The sequence below is a fragment of the Canis aureus genome, chromosome 28 (genome assembly GCF_053574225.1).
Source record: "Canis aureus isolate CA01 chromosome 28, VMU_Caureus_v.1.0, whole genome shotgun sequence".
Classification (NCBI taxonomy): Eukaryota; Metazoa; Chordata; class Mammalia; order Carnivora; family Canidae; genus Canis; species Canis aureus.
Window position 1 is genome coordinate 19747404 of NC_135638.1, and position 18915 is coordinate 19766318.

The 18915-nt window shown below is 34.8% G+C and overlaps 1 protein-coding gene across 14 annotated transcripts in view; it reads left to right on the forward strand.

The window, feature by feature from the left end:
- STAU2 (staufen double-stranded RNA binding protein 2) overlaps positions 1-18915 on the forward strand; it is a 297993-nt gene that overhangs the window by 136635 nt on the left and 142443 nt on the right. For all 14 annotated transcript variants that reach the window (XM_077876554.1, XM_077876553.1, XM_077876549.1 and 11 more), the window contains 2 exons: positions 562-693; positions 14962-15022. In XM_077876554.1, the coding sequence (XP_077732680.1) occupies positions 562-693; positions 14962-15022 (193 nt within the window). The remainder of the gene's footprint in view (positions 1-561; positions 694-14961; positions 15023-18915) is intronic.

The window sequence follows — 18915 nt, forward strand, 5'->3', positions numbered from 1 at the left end:
CCTAGAATAATTTCATACCGAGATCTGACCTGGAAATCTTTGTTCTTAACCACAATATTGTATTAACCCTTGTATATTAATTTTCCTCAGGAACTATTTAACATAAACCTTTGTAAATTTGAGATGCAATGTAAACATTGTTTTAAATGGCACCCATGCATTTCAGTCTTTTAGTATTATTAAATAAATAATACTAAATGTCATAACCAACAGAAACTATTATAATGTGAATTTTATTTTTCTGCTTATATAAATAATATTGTTTTTAAAAAATAAAATAATACAGAAATATGTAGGGAAGTAAAAGTCCTTGAAGATTCTATCACCCTGAGATAGTCTCCCATTGTCATTTTGAGGACCATATTGTCCTACTGTCTCCATGTATTTTTCACTTGTATATATAATGTCATGTAAATGGGATAGTATCTTAGTTGCTGTTTTCATTATGGACTGAGCTTTATATTTTTGAATTCTCGGAAGCATAATATACTGCTTTATTGTGTTAAGGAGTTCCTGTTTACCAAAGCAATTATCATCGTTTTCTTACTTTAATCTTACCAGGTCAAAGTAGGCAATGAAGTTGCTACTGGAACAGGACCTAACAAAAAGATAGCCAAAAAAAATGCTGCGGAAGCAATGCTGTTACAGCTTGGTTATAAAGCATCCACTAGTCTTCAAGATCAACTTGACAAGGTGAGAGCTGAATTTACATGTACATATGCCGATCCTGTCAGAATGTTGGAGTGATGTACAAATCCTGTTCCAGTGTTTTTGATTCCAAGTAATGTCTTAACTGCTGTTAAAGTAGAAGCCAAGGTTTTTCCCCCGCCAAGGCAGTACTCTGTATCTTTAAAATAGATTCTCCAGGTATAAAATAGCACATTTATAGGGCCAAGATGAAATATTAATTATAATCTTACAATTGACAAATACTAAAAATATTTTATCACTGTATGTATTTTATATAATACCAGTTGAATAATTTTAGCTTATTGACTCACTCGTGGTTCTTGCCATATAACCAGTTTTAATTTGTGCTTTTTTAAAGAACAGGGTTTGTTAGCCTTTATTTCTGGAATACAGCTGAAAACACTAGAAATAAAGATCCTGAATTATCCCTTTAGGGCAGGAACTATATTGGACAGGCGCTCTATAAACTAATTTTTCTGTTTACTTTAAATTTAAAGGTAAACTCAGAGGGTGTTTATTTTCTGCCAAGACTTATGTTCATGGTCCTCTATTTCTTCTGCAGCAGTTAATGACATCATTAACACCTACCTCTGTTGCAAAAGAAGCAGAGAACCCCAAATTGAGCACTTGGCAGATAACTTGGCAGGAACTAGCTTAACTTTATTTTGTATAATCATTTTATCTATGCACATGTAGAAATTATTTTTATTAAACAATATATTAAATGAGAATTCATAAAACAGGCTTAATAATTATTTCTATCAAAAACAATATGCTTTTTTTTCCATGCCATTTTCTCACATAAGGATTCTGTTTTAGAGATGTTTTCAGTTCCTGCAGGAACACATTTTTGAAATTTAGAGTAAAAACCAAATCATCTATTAAAAAACATTTAGATCTGTTTTTGTTTTTTTTTTTTTAAAGACAGCTGTGAATATCCAGGCAGTGATTTTGAGCGATTAAGAATTATTTGTCTGTGTGGTATCGCTAGAGATTTCAATTCTGTTTTTATAACCTGGCTAGTCAATGCTTTTTCTTCTTTTAAAAGTATTTGTAACATGAAACCTAACATGTGTTCAAGATTCTGCAGTTCTTATATTGTGTATATGTTGCTTTAACTTAACACGTTTATATTGACTTAAAACTGGTGAGTGATTTATAAAAATATGTCAAAATAAATTTCCTCATAGACACGTATGTATCTTTTTTAGATTTTTTATTTTTACTTATTCATGAGAGACACAGAGAGGCAGAGACATAGGCAGAGGTAGAAGCAGGCTCCCCAGAGGGAGCCTGATGTGAGACTTGATTGCAGAACCCTGGGATCACGACCTGAGTCAAAGGCAGACGCTCAACCACTGAGCTACCCAGGTGCACTGACACGTATTTGTATCTTAAGTGAAAATAAAACAGAACAAAAAGCATTAGTTTTATTAATATGAAAAACATTTTGTATACCTACTGTATTATTGTTTAGAGTTCTCCAGAGAAAAAGCCCAATGAGATGTGTATGTGTGTGTATATATGTATGTGTGTATGTATATATACACATTCATACATCACTCACAGAAACTTATTTTAAGCAATTGACTTATGCAGTCGTTGAGGCTTGGCTAGTCCAAATCTGAGGGAGAGACCAGCAGGCTGGAGAATCAGGAGTTAAATTTGAGTTCAAAAGCTTTCTGCTATAGATTTCCCTTTCTTCAGTGAAGGTCAGACTTTTCTTCTAGGTAGGTCTTCAACTCATTAGTCCCACCGGCATTACAGAGAAGGATCTGCTTTACTCAATGTTCAGTGATTTAAATGTAAATCTTCCAAAAACACCTTCACAGAACATCCAGAATAATGCTTGATCAAATATCTAGTCACCATGGTCCAGACAAGTCAACACATAAAATTTACCATTGTACCCACTAAACACTAATGCCAAACACCAATAACTGAAGATAATAACAAGATGACTGAAATTTAGTCCCTACATTCGGAAAAACTAACCCTTCAGTGTTAACAGCAAGGAGCTTTAATTGCGTAACAAAAATTATAGTACTAGAACCTAGAGAATATGAAGATGAATCTGGAAAGTAAAGAATAGCTGAGACCATTGTTTTATGTGAATTAAAGAGATTGAGAAATTTCACATTTAAGATTTGAACATAAAAATGACATGGTCTGGTTTACATTCTTCAGAAGACAATCCTTTAAGTAATATAGGGTATATATTTGAGCAGGATGAGACTGAAGGCTGAGAGGCCAGTTGGGGGGCTAGCAGAACTGTTCAGGTAAAAGATGCTGAGGGTCTGAACGCAGGCAGTGGTGATAGAGAAGAGAGTGGGGAAGATACCTGAGAGATTTCTGAAGTGTAAGTGGTAAGTTTTCAGTAGCAGATAAAATACATGGGGGAGACAGGAAAGAGGAAGAAGAAAACCTGTAAACAGGAAGAGAGAGTGAGTTTAAGGAGTAGGTAGCAGTCATATACTGTAGAGACAGCAATAAAGACTGAATATACTGATTTGTCAATAAAAAGATTTGTGATGAATGTGGCGAAACCATTTTAAAAAATTTTAAATATACAAGATATGTCCATGGCTAAAAGAATTCAAATAGCATAGAGTGAACAGTGAAAAAAAAGGTAGTCTTTTTTCACTCTGAGACCCTTGTTTTTTTAATCTTTCTTTTGAATAGCATCTCCCACAATGAGTTGATATTTGTACAGGATTTGGAATACTGTCTAAAATATAGTGAATATTACATAAAGATTTGATAAATAAATGTCTTCACAGAAATATTCTACATGTATATACTAATATATCCCCACTTTATAAAGAAATTCAGATTTATTGAGGCATAGTTCAATGAATTTTGACATATGTGTGTTTGTATGTGTGTACACATTCATTAACCACCACCACAATTAAGATTTATAATATTTCTGTTACAGAAATATTTGTAGTTAATCTCTTCCCTTATGTTTAGCCTGCTGGCAAGCACTGATTTGATTTTTGTTTCTATAATTTTGCCTTTCCAGAATGTCATATAAATTGGATCATACATTAGGAAGCCTTTTATGTCTGGCTTCATAATGCTGAGATTCATCTCATGTTGTTGTATTTCATTAGTTTATTCTTTTATTGTCTGTTATTGTTTTCATCTTCACTAACATTTGGGCTGTTTCTAGTTTGAGGCTATTATAAATTAAGTGGCTGTAAACATTCATGTAAAGTCTTTATATGTATTTCTCTAGTGTATTCTTTATGTACATATTTGTATAAGTGCATGTATAACTTTTAAGAAACTGTGAGGATGTTTTCCAGAGAGGCTGAACCAATTTGTATTCCCACCAGGAGTGTTTGAGAGCTCTAGTTACTGCACATTTTTTCCAACTCTTGGTATTTTTGGTTTTGAGTTTTGACTGTACTAGTAGGTGCATTAATGTTATCTCATTGGAACTTAATTGGCATTTTCCTAATAACTGATAATGTTGGGTATCTTAGCATGTGTTTATTTACCATTCATATCTCTTCCTTGAAATGTCCATTCAAAGCTTTGTCTCTTTAAAAATGGGATAGTTTGCTTTCTTTTTGAGTAGTTGTTAAAGAGTTCTTTACATATTTTGGACACAAATCCTTTATCAGGTAAAGAATTTCCCTGCCTTCTCCTTCCTTTCCTTCCTGTCCTTTCTTTTCCTCCTTTTCCATGTAGGTTATCCAGTTGTTCTAGCCCATTTGTTTAAAAGATGAATGCTTTTTCCATTGAATTATCTTAGCAACTTTGTTGAAAATCAGTTAACCACATATTGATGGGTCTGTTTCTGGATTCTCTGTTCTGTTCCATTAATCCATATATCTATACTTAAACTATTTTTTTAAAGATTTTATTTATTCATAGACACAGAGAGAGAGAGAGGCAGAGACAGGCAGAGGGAGAAGCAGGCTCCACGCAGGGAGCCCGATGTGGGACTTGATCGCGGGTCTCCAGGATCACACCCCAGGCTGCAGGTGGCGCCAAACCGCTGCGCCACCGGGGCTGCCCTCTATCCTTAAACTATTACAACTGTGTATAGACTATAGTTTTTATTTTTTATTTATTTATTTTTTAATTTTTATTTATTTATGTATGATAGTCACAGAGAGAAAGAGAGGCAGAGACACAGGCAGAGGGAGAAGCAGGCTCCATGCACCGGGAGCCCAATGTGGGATTCGATCCCGGGTCTCCAGGATCGCGCCCTGGGCCAAAGGCAGGCGCTAAACCGCTGCACCACCCAGGGATCCCCTAGACTATAGCTTTTAAAGTAAGGTTTGAAATCAGATAAAGAAATTTAAATTGTTTTGGCTAGTCTAGGGCCTTTGCGTTTCCATAGAATTTTTGAAATCATTCTCTACCAAGAAAAGAAATCAGTTGGGAAGTTTTCTTTGGGATTGAATATATAGATCAGTTTCACACAAATCGGTGTCTTAATATTGAGTGTTTCAGTCCATGAACAAGATCTAGCTCTCCCATTTATTTATATTTTTAAAAATATTTTACAGCAACGTTTTCTACTTTTTCTAGAAATATTTTACACAATTTTTATGTTTATGCCTAAGTATTTCATGTTTTGGGATATATTGTTAATGATATTAGTCTTTAACCCAATGGCAATAGCATTCAGTTTCCAATTCTTCTTTTCTACTGTATAGAAATACAATTGGTTTTATGTATTGACCTTGTACTCTGCGACCCAGCTAAACGGAGTTATAAATTATAATAGCTTAGTTTGTAGATTGTTTGGGATTTTCTGCATTGATGACCATGTCATCTATGAATAAAAACAGTTTTATTTCTTCCTTTCTGATCTGTATGCTTTTATCTACTTATCTTCTTTATTGCTCTAAATATAGAGCATCTGGTACAATGTTGAAAAGATATGATTGTTGAATAGAAAGCAGATATCCTTACCTTGGTCCTCATCTTAAAAGGATAGTCATTTCAGTCTTTTACCGCTATAAATACCATGATGATTGTAGGGTTTTTTTCATAGATATTCTATATCAGGTTATTTCCTTGTATTCATGCTTTAAGAGATTGTTTTCATTTTGTTTTGTTTTGTTTTTTACTTACCAGTCCATTTTGAATTTTGCCAAATGCTTTCTCTGTGTCTGTTGATATGTTATATAATTTTCTGGTTTAGTTTGTTGTAATGAATTTCACTGATGGATTTTAAAAATTTATGTAATATTTAATAAAATTACCATTTTAACCACTTTAGGTGAACATCTCAGTGGCAAAACTACATTCACAGTGTTGTGCAGCCATCACTTTTATGTACTTCCAGAATGTTTTCATCATTCCAAATAGAAAGTGTACTGCATTAAACACTAATTCCTCATTCTTCCCTTTGTCTTTTCAAGGAACCATCTTTTAAGTGGAATCATACAAAGTTTGTCCATTTTGTTGAGCTTATTTCATTTAGCATGTTTTCAAAGGTTCATCCATATTGTATGTCGCATGTATCAGAATTTCATTCCTCTTAAAACCTGAATAGTATTCCATTGTGTGGATATATAACACTTTGTTTATCCATTCATCTGTTGATGGACATTTGGGTTATTTTCAACTACTGATTATTATGAGTAATGCTGTTATGAACATTGGGGTACCAGTATCTATTTTAAATCCCTACTTTTAATGTTTGGAATATATACTTAGAAGTGGAATTGTTTGATCATATGGTAATTCTACGTTTATATTTTGAGGAATTAGCAAATTCTTTTCTGCAGTAGCTGTACCATTTTATATTCCCACCAGCAATGCACAAGGGTTCCAATTTCTCCATAACTCTGCTAACACTTGGTATGTGTGTGTGTAGGTGTTTGTTTTGTCTTGGTTTTTTTTTTATGATTTTATTGATTTATTCACAAGAAACACACACACACACACACACACAGAGGCAGAGTCATAGGCAGAGGGAGAAGCAGGCTCCAAGCAGGGAGCCTGATGTGGGACTCGATCCCGGGACTCCAGGATCATGCCTTGAGCCAAAGGCAGACACTCAACCACTGAGCCACCCAGGCATCTTATTTTGTCTTGTTTTCTTAAACAATATCCATCCTAATGGCTGTCAAGTGACCTTGACTGTTTTGTGAATATTGAACTAAGCTTGCCTGACTGGCATAAACCCTCCACTTGACCATGATGTATTATCTTTTTTTTTTTTTTACATATTTCTAGAATAGAGTTGCTAATATTTTTTAAAGATTTTTATGGCTACATTTATAAGAGATATTGATCCATATTTTTTTGTTGTTGTAATATCGTTGTCTGGTTTTAACATCAGGATCAGGGTAATGCTCTTGGTATAGTAAGTTTGGAAGTTTAGAAGACTTTGGTAATCTTTCTTCTTTAGTATTTGGGTGGAATTTGCCAGTGGAGCCATCTGGGGAAGACTGGGAAGGTTTTAACTATAAATTGAATTTTAAAAAATAGATATAGGGCTACTCAGGCTATCTACTTCTGAGTGAACTTTGGCAGTTTGAATCCTTGAAGGAATTTGTCCATTTCTTCTAAGTTGTTAAATTCTTGGTATAGAATTGTTCACAGCATTTCCTTGTTATCCTTCTTTTTACTTTTTTAAAAAATATTTGTTTACTTGAGAGAAAGAGTGAGAGAAAATAAGCACAAGGTGGGGGAGGGGCCAAGAGCGAGGGAGGAGCAGACTCCACTCTGAACGAGGAGCCTGATATGGGACTCGATCCCAGGAGTCTGGGATCATGACCTGAATGAAAGCAGATGCTTAACCAACTGAGCTACTCAGATGCACCCCCGCCCACCCCCCTTGTTATCCTTCTAATGGTTACAGCATCTGTAGTGATATTCCCTCTCTCATTCCTGCTGTTGGTAATTTGTTTTCTTTTTCTCCTGATCAACTTGGCTAGGAGTTTTTTTTTTTTTTTTTTTTAAGATTTTATTAATTAATTAATTTATTTTTTTATCTCTTTTAAACAACCAGGTTTTTGTTTAATTACTTTTCTCTATTTTTCTGTTTTCCATTTTATTAATTTCTGCTCTTTATTTTATCCTTCTTTCGCTGACTTTGGGTTTAATTTTCTTTTTTCTGGTTTTGTAAACTTGAAGCTAAGACTATGGATCTGAGAACTTCCTTCTTTTCTAATATAAGATTTAATGCTCTATACTTCTCATTAAGCACTGGTTTAGCTCTGTTCTACAGATTTTGACAATTTGAGTTCTATTTTCATTCATTTTAAGATATATTCTAATTTTCTTTTTGATTTCTTCTTTTCAGTCCTGTATCCATTCTGATCGTCTATCTGCTTCTTTTTTTGTTAGTGTCCCCACTGTGGATAAGGAGCACTACTATATTTTAAAATATCTTGTTCCATTGTCTTTTGACCTATGTAGTTTTTGATGAGACATCTGCTGTAATTCTTACCTACTCTTTCCTCTTCATAAAATTTTTTTCCCCTTTGAAGGTGGTCAGAATTTTCCTTCATTAATTCTCAGCAGTTTGACTACGATATGTCTAAATATGATTTTTTTTCCCTTTATCCTTCTGCCTCTTCCTTGTCCTTCCTCTTTCCTTCCTCCCTTTCTCCTCTTTTGGAGGGACTTAAAGTCCCTCCTTTACTGTGCCAAGGGGTAAGGGACATCTGTATGCTCTGTAGTCAGCCTTTTTCCCCCTTTTGTATTTTTCCTGCTTAGTGGTTACTGAGCATGGTATCTGTGTTTTGTTATAATTTGGTTACTTTGTCAAATTCTCTGCTATTATTTCTTCAGATATTTCTTATTCTTTGTTTCCTCTCTTTTACAGAGTTTCTAGTTACTTATTTGTTAGACCATTGGTATTGTTTTTTTTTTAGCTCCAGTAGTTTTGTTTTTAATTTTTTAATTTTTTTTCTGTGCCTCAGTTTGAGTAATTTATCTGCAGTTTTAGTGATTATTTCTTCATCTGTACCTATCCATTAATAATGACATCAGCATTAATTTTCATCTGTGACTCTCCTCCAGGATTTCCATTTGCTTTTGTTCTATAGTTTCTGTTATTTTCTGCTGAGATTTCCCATATATTTATACATGTTATCTGTCTTTTACATTAAATCTTCTAACCTGCTAATCATAGGTATTGTAAAATTTGTTTCTTGTAATCCTAACATCTGGGTCATCTCTGGGTCCTGTTTTGTTGACTTCTTTATCCTCTGACAATTCTTGCAATTTGGAGTGTCTCATAATTTTTGAATAAGTGTTGGACATTGTTTATTGAGAATTCGTGGAGGCTGTTAAATAGTATTTATGTTGAGTAATAGGCATGTCTCTTCTTTCAGACTTAGTGTGGAGGGTGGCATCAATCTTGTCAGTAGTTGAGCTCATTTTGAGTTTTGTTACTACCGTCACTGCTGACTTCTGATTCATTGAGTAGTGGTGTGCTATTATCTGTGTTTTACGTGGGGTGAGGTTTGGGAAGGATTTTTCCCTGTGTTTCTGCTCTGTCCTCAGGTTTCAGCAGTCCCCCCTTTACTGTGGCAAGGGGTAAGGGATATCTATATGCTCTGTAGTCAGCTCTTGTGCTTATTACTTGATCATAAGAGTGTGGTGCATGTGGGGATGTAGTTCTTGATTTTCTTGCCCAGCCTCATTCTCAAGTAGTCTCTCTGTGCCTGAGTTTCAGATATAGGTTTTTATCTGCCTCCTTCCCCATGGTAGTTAAACTTGACTTTGGATCTGTGGTTGCTCTTGGGTACAAGAGAGTTTCCTGCCCCCTTGTCAGCATGTTTAGACTTCTACTTTATATTGGTGTAGGGCCTTGCTTTCAAGAGTGTTTTGTACCCCTGTTTTCCCCCAGGGGTAGGTAGCTTTTGGTTTTACTCCTTTTCTAGAAACAATGAGTCTTTTTTGCCTCAGTCTCTGGAAGAAAAGAATCTCTTTACTTTAGAGGGGGTTAGGATTTGTTTCTCTCTTTTCTCTAGTGTCTTGAGCTTTTTGCTTTGTATGAGAGAAAAGTCTAGAGAAGTGTACAAAAGTTCTATCCTTTCCTCTCAGTGGCAAATATTTGCCAGCTGCATATCTTCTCTACCAATTGAGGCTCTCTGTGGTTTCCAGTTGTACCTCTGGTTGATTGTTCTCCTGAGTACTCAGGAGAGGCCCATGGAAAAGAGATTCTGCCTGGAGATCCTAGTTTTTCTGAACTGTTGTGTTAGCCCACACTCAATCTTTTAGAATTTATTGGCATTTTTAAAAAAGATTTTATTTATTGGAGAGAGAGAGAGAGAACATGAGAGGGGGGAGAAAGAGAGGGAGAAGACGACTCACCACTAATCAAGGAGCCTAACACATGGCTCGATCCCAGGACCCTGAGATCATGACCCAAGCCAAGTCTATTGCAGAGCTATCAAAGGCAGATGCTTAACTGATCGAGCCACCCAGGCACCCCACAGAATTTATTAGCATTTCATCTACTTTCTTCTCACCTGCATTTATAACATTCATCTCTTCCTTACTTGTTCTGCCAATGTTGAAACACTTTGCGAGCCCTACCTCTCCTTGGAGGGGTTTGTCACTCTCTAGAATTCATTTTTCATGTTTGTTTTACAATCTCAGATCTTGAATGGATTCAAGAGACGTTTTCTCTGGTGCTTTCTCATTGACACATTTCTACATTCTAAGAAAAAGTGAAACATTCTTTCCACCCATTTAAAATATACTGTTCTTACATCTTGATTTTCTTTCCCATTTATATGTTGGCGTTTCACTTATATTGTGGAGTTTGTTCTATAACAAGACATAACTGGCATGGTTTCATTCTTTTTTAGATTTGATTATTATATTGATCAAAATAATACTGATGATATATGTATAAAAAGTCAGGATTTATCACGATTAGTTGTATAAGGGCTCAAGATTTATTAAAAAAATGCCCTGCTACTGGCCATTTCTGCTTCCTTTTTCCAGAGACAATCATTTGTCACTTGCTTCAGCTGTTCATTGTATTATTTTTCTGTTGCTCATATTGCTATTTCTAGATTTTGCATTTATTTTTTTTAAGAGATTTTATTTATTTATTTGAGAGAGACAATGCACAAGCAGGGGGAGTGGCAGAGAGAGAGAGGGATATGCAGGCTTCCTGCTAAGGAGGGAGTCAGATGTGGGGCTCAATCCCAGGACCCTGGATCATGACCTGAGCTAATGGCAAATGCTTAACTGACTGAGCCACTCAGGCGCCCCTATATTTTTCATTTTTAGATATTGTCTGAGTTCTTGCTATGAAAAATGAAGACTTAACTCTCATATACATACTCCACATGTACACTTCCCTACATCTTTCTAATTTATCCTCTAGCTCTTTTTTTTTTTCCCACAAGCTCTCTTATAAGCAAACCCATCATACAATTTTTTTAGTTCCTTTTTAAAATCTTTCTTGAAGCTTTTTATCTTCCTTTCCTAATTTGGGTTAATTGTTTGATGGGTCTGCTGCAGAGCTATTATTATGGTTCTTTTCTTAGCCATTATTTTGAAAATTTCTTTTGCTTCTCTTGTTGAGTTGCCTATTTTCTGGAAGGTTTCCCTTATTCTTAATTTACTTCCTTGTTTAGATGGAACACATATTTTAGTAGCTTGCCTGTAGAAGATACTTGGTGAGTAAATATTTTTTTGAGATCTTATAGGTCTGAAATATCTTTATATTTCCCACACACTTAATTGATGGCCTAAGATCCAATTCTAAATTGGAAATAACTTTTTTACAGAATTTTGAAGGTACTCCTCCAATGTTTTCTACCTCCCTTTTGAAACTCCAAAGCTTACTGATTCTTCAGCCTATATATATATACACATATATACGTATATACATATACATATATATGTGTATATATATACATATAAATAAACTTTTATGTTTTTGCCCCTTTTGATGCTTTTCTGATTTTTTTTTCCTTTTCATATACATTTCCTATATTTTTCCTTTTCATATTCATTTCCTTTTGATGCTTTTCTGATTTTTTTTCCTTTTCATATACATTTCCTATTTTTTCCTTTTCATATTCATTTCCTATACATATATATGTATATATATATACATATATACATATATATGTATATATATATACATATAAATAAACTTTTATGTTTTTGCCCCTTTTGATGCTTTTCTGATTTTTTTTTTTCCTTTTCTTAGGGGTTCTGAAATCTGTGAATGATTAACTTGATGTGTGTATTCTTTGGTAAATTATGTTGGGCATTTGGATTTTAATCCAGAAATTCATCTACTTTAAAAGTGAGAAATTCCTTATATTATTCCTTTGAAAATTTCTTTCCTTCCATTTTTGCTATAGTTTCTTTCTAGGATACCTCCTAGTCTTTTTTTTTTTTTTTTTTTTCCTCCTAGTCTTATAGATCATTTTATGAGCCAGCCTGCTTGCCTGCCTTCCTTTCTCTTTCCTTCTCTACTTACTATTTTCTAGGAGATTTCTTTAACTGTGTCTTCCAGTCCTTTTTGAAATTATTTACTTTGGTTATTATATTATTGACTTCCCAGAGCTCTTCCTCATTCTCAGAATATTCCTTTTTATAGCCCCTTTTTCTTGTTTAATGGGTATAATATTTCTTTTATGTTTCTGAGAACTTTAAAAAATCTTAACCTTTTTTGGAAGGTTTATTCTTTTACCTTTGTTGTTGTCTTTGCCATTCCTTGTGGGTCAGAAGCCTGGCTATTGTCTTCTGAGTCCAAAATGAGGAAGAGCATTGGATGTCTTATCTTCCAGGATAAGTTTGGACTTCCATCTCATTTACACTGTGGTCGAGCATCCCACCCACAGCTGTGCCTAGTGTTGTTCAAAGGCTCTCTGTTTTAGCCTTTCCGAAGAAGGTTGGAGAGTTTGGGGAAAAGGCATGCAGGCAATGTGGTCAATATGGTATATAGAGTTGTCTTCAAAAGGATATTTCTATTATTATTTATTTGTCCTACCTTCAGCCTCAAAATGTACTTTTCCCTTTATCTTCATGTCTTCCTGTCCCTTAGTTCCTTTAGTGTGTGAGTCCTTCCGACAGTGCACTGTGTAATATGTTCTCCTTCACACACTAACGTGTTCTTTTCTATAATTGTTGGAACACCTGCCATGCTGGACATAAAGGAAAGAAGACACTGTCCTTCTTGCAAAATATTGAAACTGGATTAGTGGAAAGCAATGCTTAGATTAATAATTACAATGCAGGCAAAAAGTTATAGTTGGTGCAAGAAACATTGGAAACATCTGAGAGTGGAATTCAGAAGAGAGAGAGAGTATCATTGGGTTGAGAGGGGAGGTTGAACACTTTATGGAAGCAGTAGATTTTGAACTGGTACTTGAAGAATGGGCATTATGTTTCAGGCTGGGAAAGGAGGTCCAGGTGTGGAGTGTGGTGAGCAGAGGAGACACATGCATGCTGTAATCTTAGGGAGAATGGAATGATTGCTGCAAACTGATTGTTTTGACACAAGTCAGTATTACCCAGCTCGTTTGTGCCTTTTATTCATTCTGTTGGCACCAAAGGACTAGTGGTTATCATCAGAAATAAAGCTGACCTAGTAACATAACGAAAAAAAAAAACCCACTTCTTAAAAAAAAAAAAAAAAGCTGTCTTTTTTGGGGTCACAGAGGTGACCTGAAAATTTCATAGCACTTTGAAAGACTTTCAGATAATATTTCTGTTTTCAGGTCCTTCCAGGATTCATCTTTAGAAGTACAAAGTGTGCTTCTAATTCCTGAGGCTTTTTGGGGTTCTGGGGACACAAATCAGTTTACTTTTCTGTAAGGTCTTTGTTGGCTTCTCACCCTTGAGACTAGTTTCAGCCTACTCACATCTGCTAGGTCAGTTCCAACTTGTTTATCTGCTTTTCTGGTTCTAGCCTTTGATGGGCTTATTGCTTCTGCTGTTGAGTACCTTCATATTCTGTATGAGGGTCGGTGGGCAGAAGAGAGGGAGAGAGAGTTTATGGATTACTGGATTATCAATTTAGAGAGGTTTGGTGGGGTGGGGGAGAGATTACTCTTTCTGTTTACTCTGTCATGTTTAAGCAGAAACCCTACAAAAAGTTTTATTAGCGTATTGAGGTGGAAATCAGAGAGGCTTGGGATTCAGTTGAAGGTGAAAAACTAGACATAGAGCATATAGTCTAATATTTAACCCTGGTTATAAGTAGAATGAAGGGAAGAATGAAATGCTGAATTTATTATCAACTTCAGCTAAACCCTCACTTGCCTGAGACTCTGCATTCTTCTAATCTGCCCACTCTTCATCTCCCTAATGTGACTTATTCCTTACTATACTTCCCTCAACCTTCTAACCTCCCTCAGTCAGCTTTCCTCTCATTCTGTGATCTCATCTTCACAGAGAATGTGTAAGTGGGGTCTTCCCAGGTCTTCCATTGACATCTCTGTCTGCATTGACGAGCATTTCCTCCTCCTCTATCCTTTCACGGTGGTACACTATTTGCTAGGACTGTATTTTGTATTTATATCTATAGAGTTAATTTATCCATTTGAACATTGACATCTGATAATGTAAATATAAAGTGCTGATTATGATAGGAAATATGTCTTTTTCCCCCCTGGTGTACCTTATATCAATAATACCAGCTCCATACAAAGAGAATATAACCAGTTAAGGTTATTTATTAATTTAACTAAAATTAGTTAAAGTACTAATACTTAGTACTTCAAAATATATTGGTTTCTCTGAATATTTTTATAACCAATAGAGGTCAAATCATCTGACAAAAGTCAGGATATCACAAGTTTTACTTAAATCTTGAGCTTAGTTTTCAATTTGTTGTGAGCAGTATTTCATGACCCTTGACACAGAACTTTTACAGAACAGACCCAGTAATATTTCTATTATTAATTTGACTTCAGAAGTCAAATTAAGCCCTTTGAGTCACTTTAGTGTTTGTGGTGATTATTATTGTTTAGCGTTTGAGTAAGAATTGTTTACTTTTTAACCATCTAGATAGAGCCTATGTTGTATATAATGTACTGAATATGGGGCTTTATTGATTACTTAGATTGTAAATTTAGATAAACCCATGAAAGCAGAAGGAGACATAAGAATAGATTTGCATGTAGAAAAGGAAGAAATGATACTGTTCCTATTAGTTACTTTTGTATTTATGGTTCTGAGGTTAGAGAGGGAAAGAATAATCAGAATAATCATGTGAGTGACTTTTGCCTTTGCTTATTAATTGATTAGTTAACTTCTTTTTGAATTAATCTGTTTCTCTGGATTTAAACAATTGACTTAATCTTTCAGACAGGGGAAAACAAAGGATGGAGTGGTCCAAAGGCTGGGTTTCCTGAACCAACAAATAACAGTAAGTTTTTACTTTCCTGATAACTACACTTGGTGTTCGTCACTAGTTGAGTGATTAGACTGGCTTTGGATATTTATTAGATCTATTTGGGCCTGAGATGTTGTGGGGCAGACAAGGAAGTCATGGTTTCCTGGAGCTGACAGAAAACACAAACACTCCTATTCTTAGCATGGTTTAGTCATTGCAGAGTACCATTTACTCTACATGGTGAGGATATAATTTTATAAAGCTGTTCTTATTGCAACATTGTTATATTACAAAAGAATCAAAATTAAAGCAATTATCTATAAACCCATTGTACTCTAAAATCAACTGTTTCAAGATGAAATCAGAGAGGGAGACAAACCATAAAAGACTCTTAATCATAGGAAACAAACTAAGGGTTGCTGGAGTAGAGGGAGGTGGGGGCTGGGGTAACTAGGTGATGGACATTAAGGAGGGCACGTGATGTAATGAACATTGGGTATTATATAAGACTGATGAATGACTAAACTCTACCTCTGAAACTAATAATACACTATATGTTAATTAATTGGATTTAAATTAAAAAATTAACTTTCAGTTCTTTTTAGATACACATTTTTATATAACTATAATATAGATGAAAGTTTATACTGTGTTGTTTTCATTTAACATAGTAATAAGCATTTTTCACATTGTGCTGAGTTCTTAGAATCAATTAATGGAAATTTGAGAAATGTAAGAATGACACTTGAAAATCCCTTCAGTTTATCTCTTTTCTCAAAGGTTAGTGATCAAGCTGTTATGCGTTGGAAGCACAGGCATCTTTTTTTTAACTTCCTTCTACCTCTCTCAAAAAGCATCTGTTTTCCCTGACATGACCAATGTACTGTATATCAGTAAAACAAAATAGCCAGCCAGTGCAGACCCTATGAAACAAAGTCCTCAGTGAAGCCAAATTTATCTCATTTCTAACTCTGTTTCTCTTCCTTATAACCTTTGGAAGCTGACTAAGCTTAAGTATGTAAATGGTTATAATGAAGAGTATTTTTCAATATTAACAGCTCCTCTCTTGATGTTTAATGAAAGTAGTAACAAACTTCTATCAGAGCATACTTACGAGAATTGAATTCTTGGATCATCAAAAGTAGCCTCTTGAATATTTCAGTGAGGTAATAGTATTCATGAGTTACATTCTGGGATAATTTAATAGGACTCTGAGCCTTTGGTCTATATATATAAGAATGATGAATGTGATAGGTTTAATTTAGTACATGGCCCAAAGAAAAAAATGGAATCAAGTCAGGATTCTCAGAGAGTTTATGTTTAATTCCTTTGATGTTTGAATAGATAGGTTTATAATTACTTGGTAAGGAAATATAAGAAGCATTGAATTGATTTTAGTTTTTTGTAAAATACTAAGCATGGTACCTGTTTCCTAGTAAGTACATGATGAATATTGATTTTCTTCTGTGTCTTCTCCCTCCCTTTTCAAATGAAAATTGTATAATTCTATGTAGGCTTATCAAAAATTCCATTTTTACACTTAAAAAAAATTTTTTTAAGATGTATTTTTTTTAGAGAAAGTATTGGGGGAGGGGCAGAGAGAGAGGGAGAGAGAATCTCAAGCAGACTCCCCACTGAGCATGGAGCCTAACGCGGGGCTTGATCTCATGACCCTGAGATCAGACCTGAGCTAAAACCAAGAGTTGGATACTCAACATAAGTATGCCACCCAGGTGCCTCCCATTCTTATATACTTTTAATCTGTCAGATGTTTTTAAATGTACCAGGTGGCCAATGTACATATAGTTTATATTTGAATAGTTACTTTTAGCACTAGGTATTTTTTCAAAGAATATAAACATTGTGCTTCTGAACATGGAAGTCAGGTAGTTATTAACTTGATAGTCTTACCATGAAATCACATTATAGATTACCTGCAAACTCTGTCTTTTAACAGTGGTAGTTTGCCTCTAAACTTTGATTTTTTTTTTTTTTAAGCTTGCTAAGTGATTTAGGAACTTATTTGCGAATAGGGGAAGAGACAGTATAAAGAGCCCAGTGCGTTTCAGTGATCAGAAATGTGTAAGAATGCATGAAAGAATTGCTTTAAACATAATGTTAAAAGTGATAAAGCTATTTGGGACCAGCTTAAAACAACCAAACTGTTAACACTTTAGAACTTCCTTCAGTCTCCAGTAGTTCAAATTGAGAATTTGAAAGAAGGATATGATCCCTTACCCCTTCCAAACTGAGAGGTGAGAAAGCCAATACCTGTGTTCTTCCCTGTGAACACTGAGTGGTCTCTGCCTCAGGTTACCACAGAGGATGACGGCAGCCCTACTCTTTTTTGGCAAAAAGTTAGTTTCTTAGAAGTTGACCATTCAGGTGATGAGTCCATTACCTGAAAATTAAATTTGTTTATTAGGGTAACATTTATGTTAAATTCTTTTCTACTTAATTCCTTAAGTTTGAAATCCTATCCTAAGAGGTTTCTCTCCCGTGAAGAATGCCTAGGTTAAGAGTTTTGCAGACAGAAGTTGGAGTAGATCTCTCTTGGGATGGCACATGTGAGGGACAAGAATTTAAGGTTGCCACTGCAGGCCACCTGGCTGGCATGTTTTCTGACCTTGAGCAACTCATTTCGTATCTTATGATTCAGTGTGCTCTGTTAAGAGTTATGCATTACCAGTTTATAATGCTGAGTATCTTTAATTATCTAGCATTTGTAAAATGATTAACCATCCTTGAATATCGGAAAAGATAACATACTACTTTGTAAAAAACAATTTTTTTTTCTTTTTAAAGATTTTATTAGAGAGAGAGAACTCTTAACACACAAGTCGGGGGAGGGACAGGGAGAGAGGGAAAAGCAGACTCTCCACAGAGCAGAAAACCTAACGTGGGCCTGGATCCCAGGATCCTGGGATCATGACCTGAGCCAAAGGCAGACACTTAACCAACTGAGCCACCTAGGCTCCCCAAAATCAATGTTATCATAAAGTGACTCTCTACATTGTTTATTAAACTGTATATCTTTACAAATTGTAGTTAGCTAACCATTATTTGGATAAATATTATGAAATTAACTTGGAACCATAGTATACAAAAATTAAAAGCAGGGAATGCAGAACTGGAAAGAAGAAAGAAAATTTTAACTTGGAATAGCTAGCACCTAACTCCAAGTAGACAAAAAAAGTTAATGTACATGTGCATTTAATTTTTGAAGTGGAAGATATTTTTTTAAAGATTACAGTCATAAGAAACTGCTAACAATTACAACTAAAAAATGGTTTAAATGGTTTTGCAAGTGATTGTGATTGCATAGCCTGGCTCCTGGCTTGATTGCCTGCAGATTTAAAATATGGACCTAATTTTTGCATGCTTCTCAGGCTTTCTTCATTGTACTGAATTGCAGCAAAAGGTAGACTGACTGTTCTAAGTGTGTTTTTATCCTTTGAATCACTGTCATAGTCATGTTGAAGTGCAAGAACACATCATTCTGTGATGTGAGGTTTGTGTTAAATTTAGCATGGGGCAATTTTATGCTTGGCATACACATAAAAAGCTAGATTTTTACAGATGAATGACTAACAAGTTTTTTGAAAGATCATGCATTTTAAAGATCTACTGACGGCTCATGGAAAACTTTGTAAAATATTTAGATACAGTGCCGTTGATAATATCTTTTATTTTGTATTCACATTCCATGTTTCTTATTAATACAGGGTTTTACTTAAAAACAGGTTCATTGTTTCTTAAAGGTGAACTGTAGCTTAATTCAAAATTGGACTAAGCTCAAAGGTATTCACTGGTATGTGCTGAATCCACCCACTAAAAGAATATTTGGAGGCATTTTTCACATAAATATTTTTCCGTTAACCTTTTAAAAAGTTTTATTTAGCCCCTGTGAAATATGCTGGCTTCTT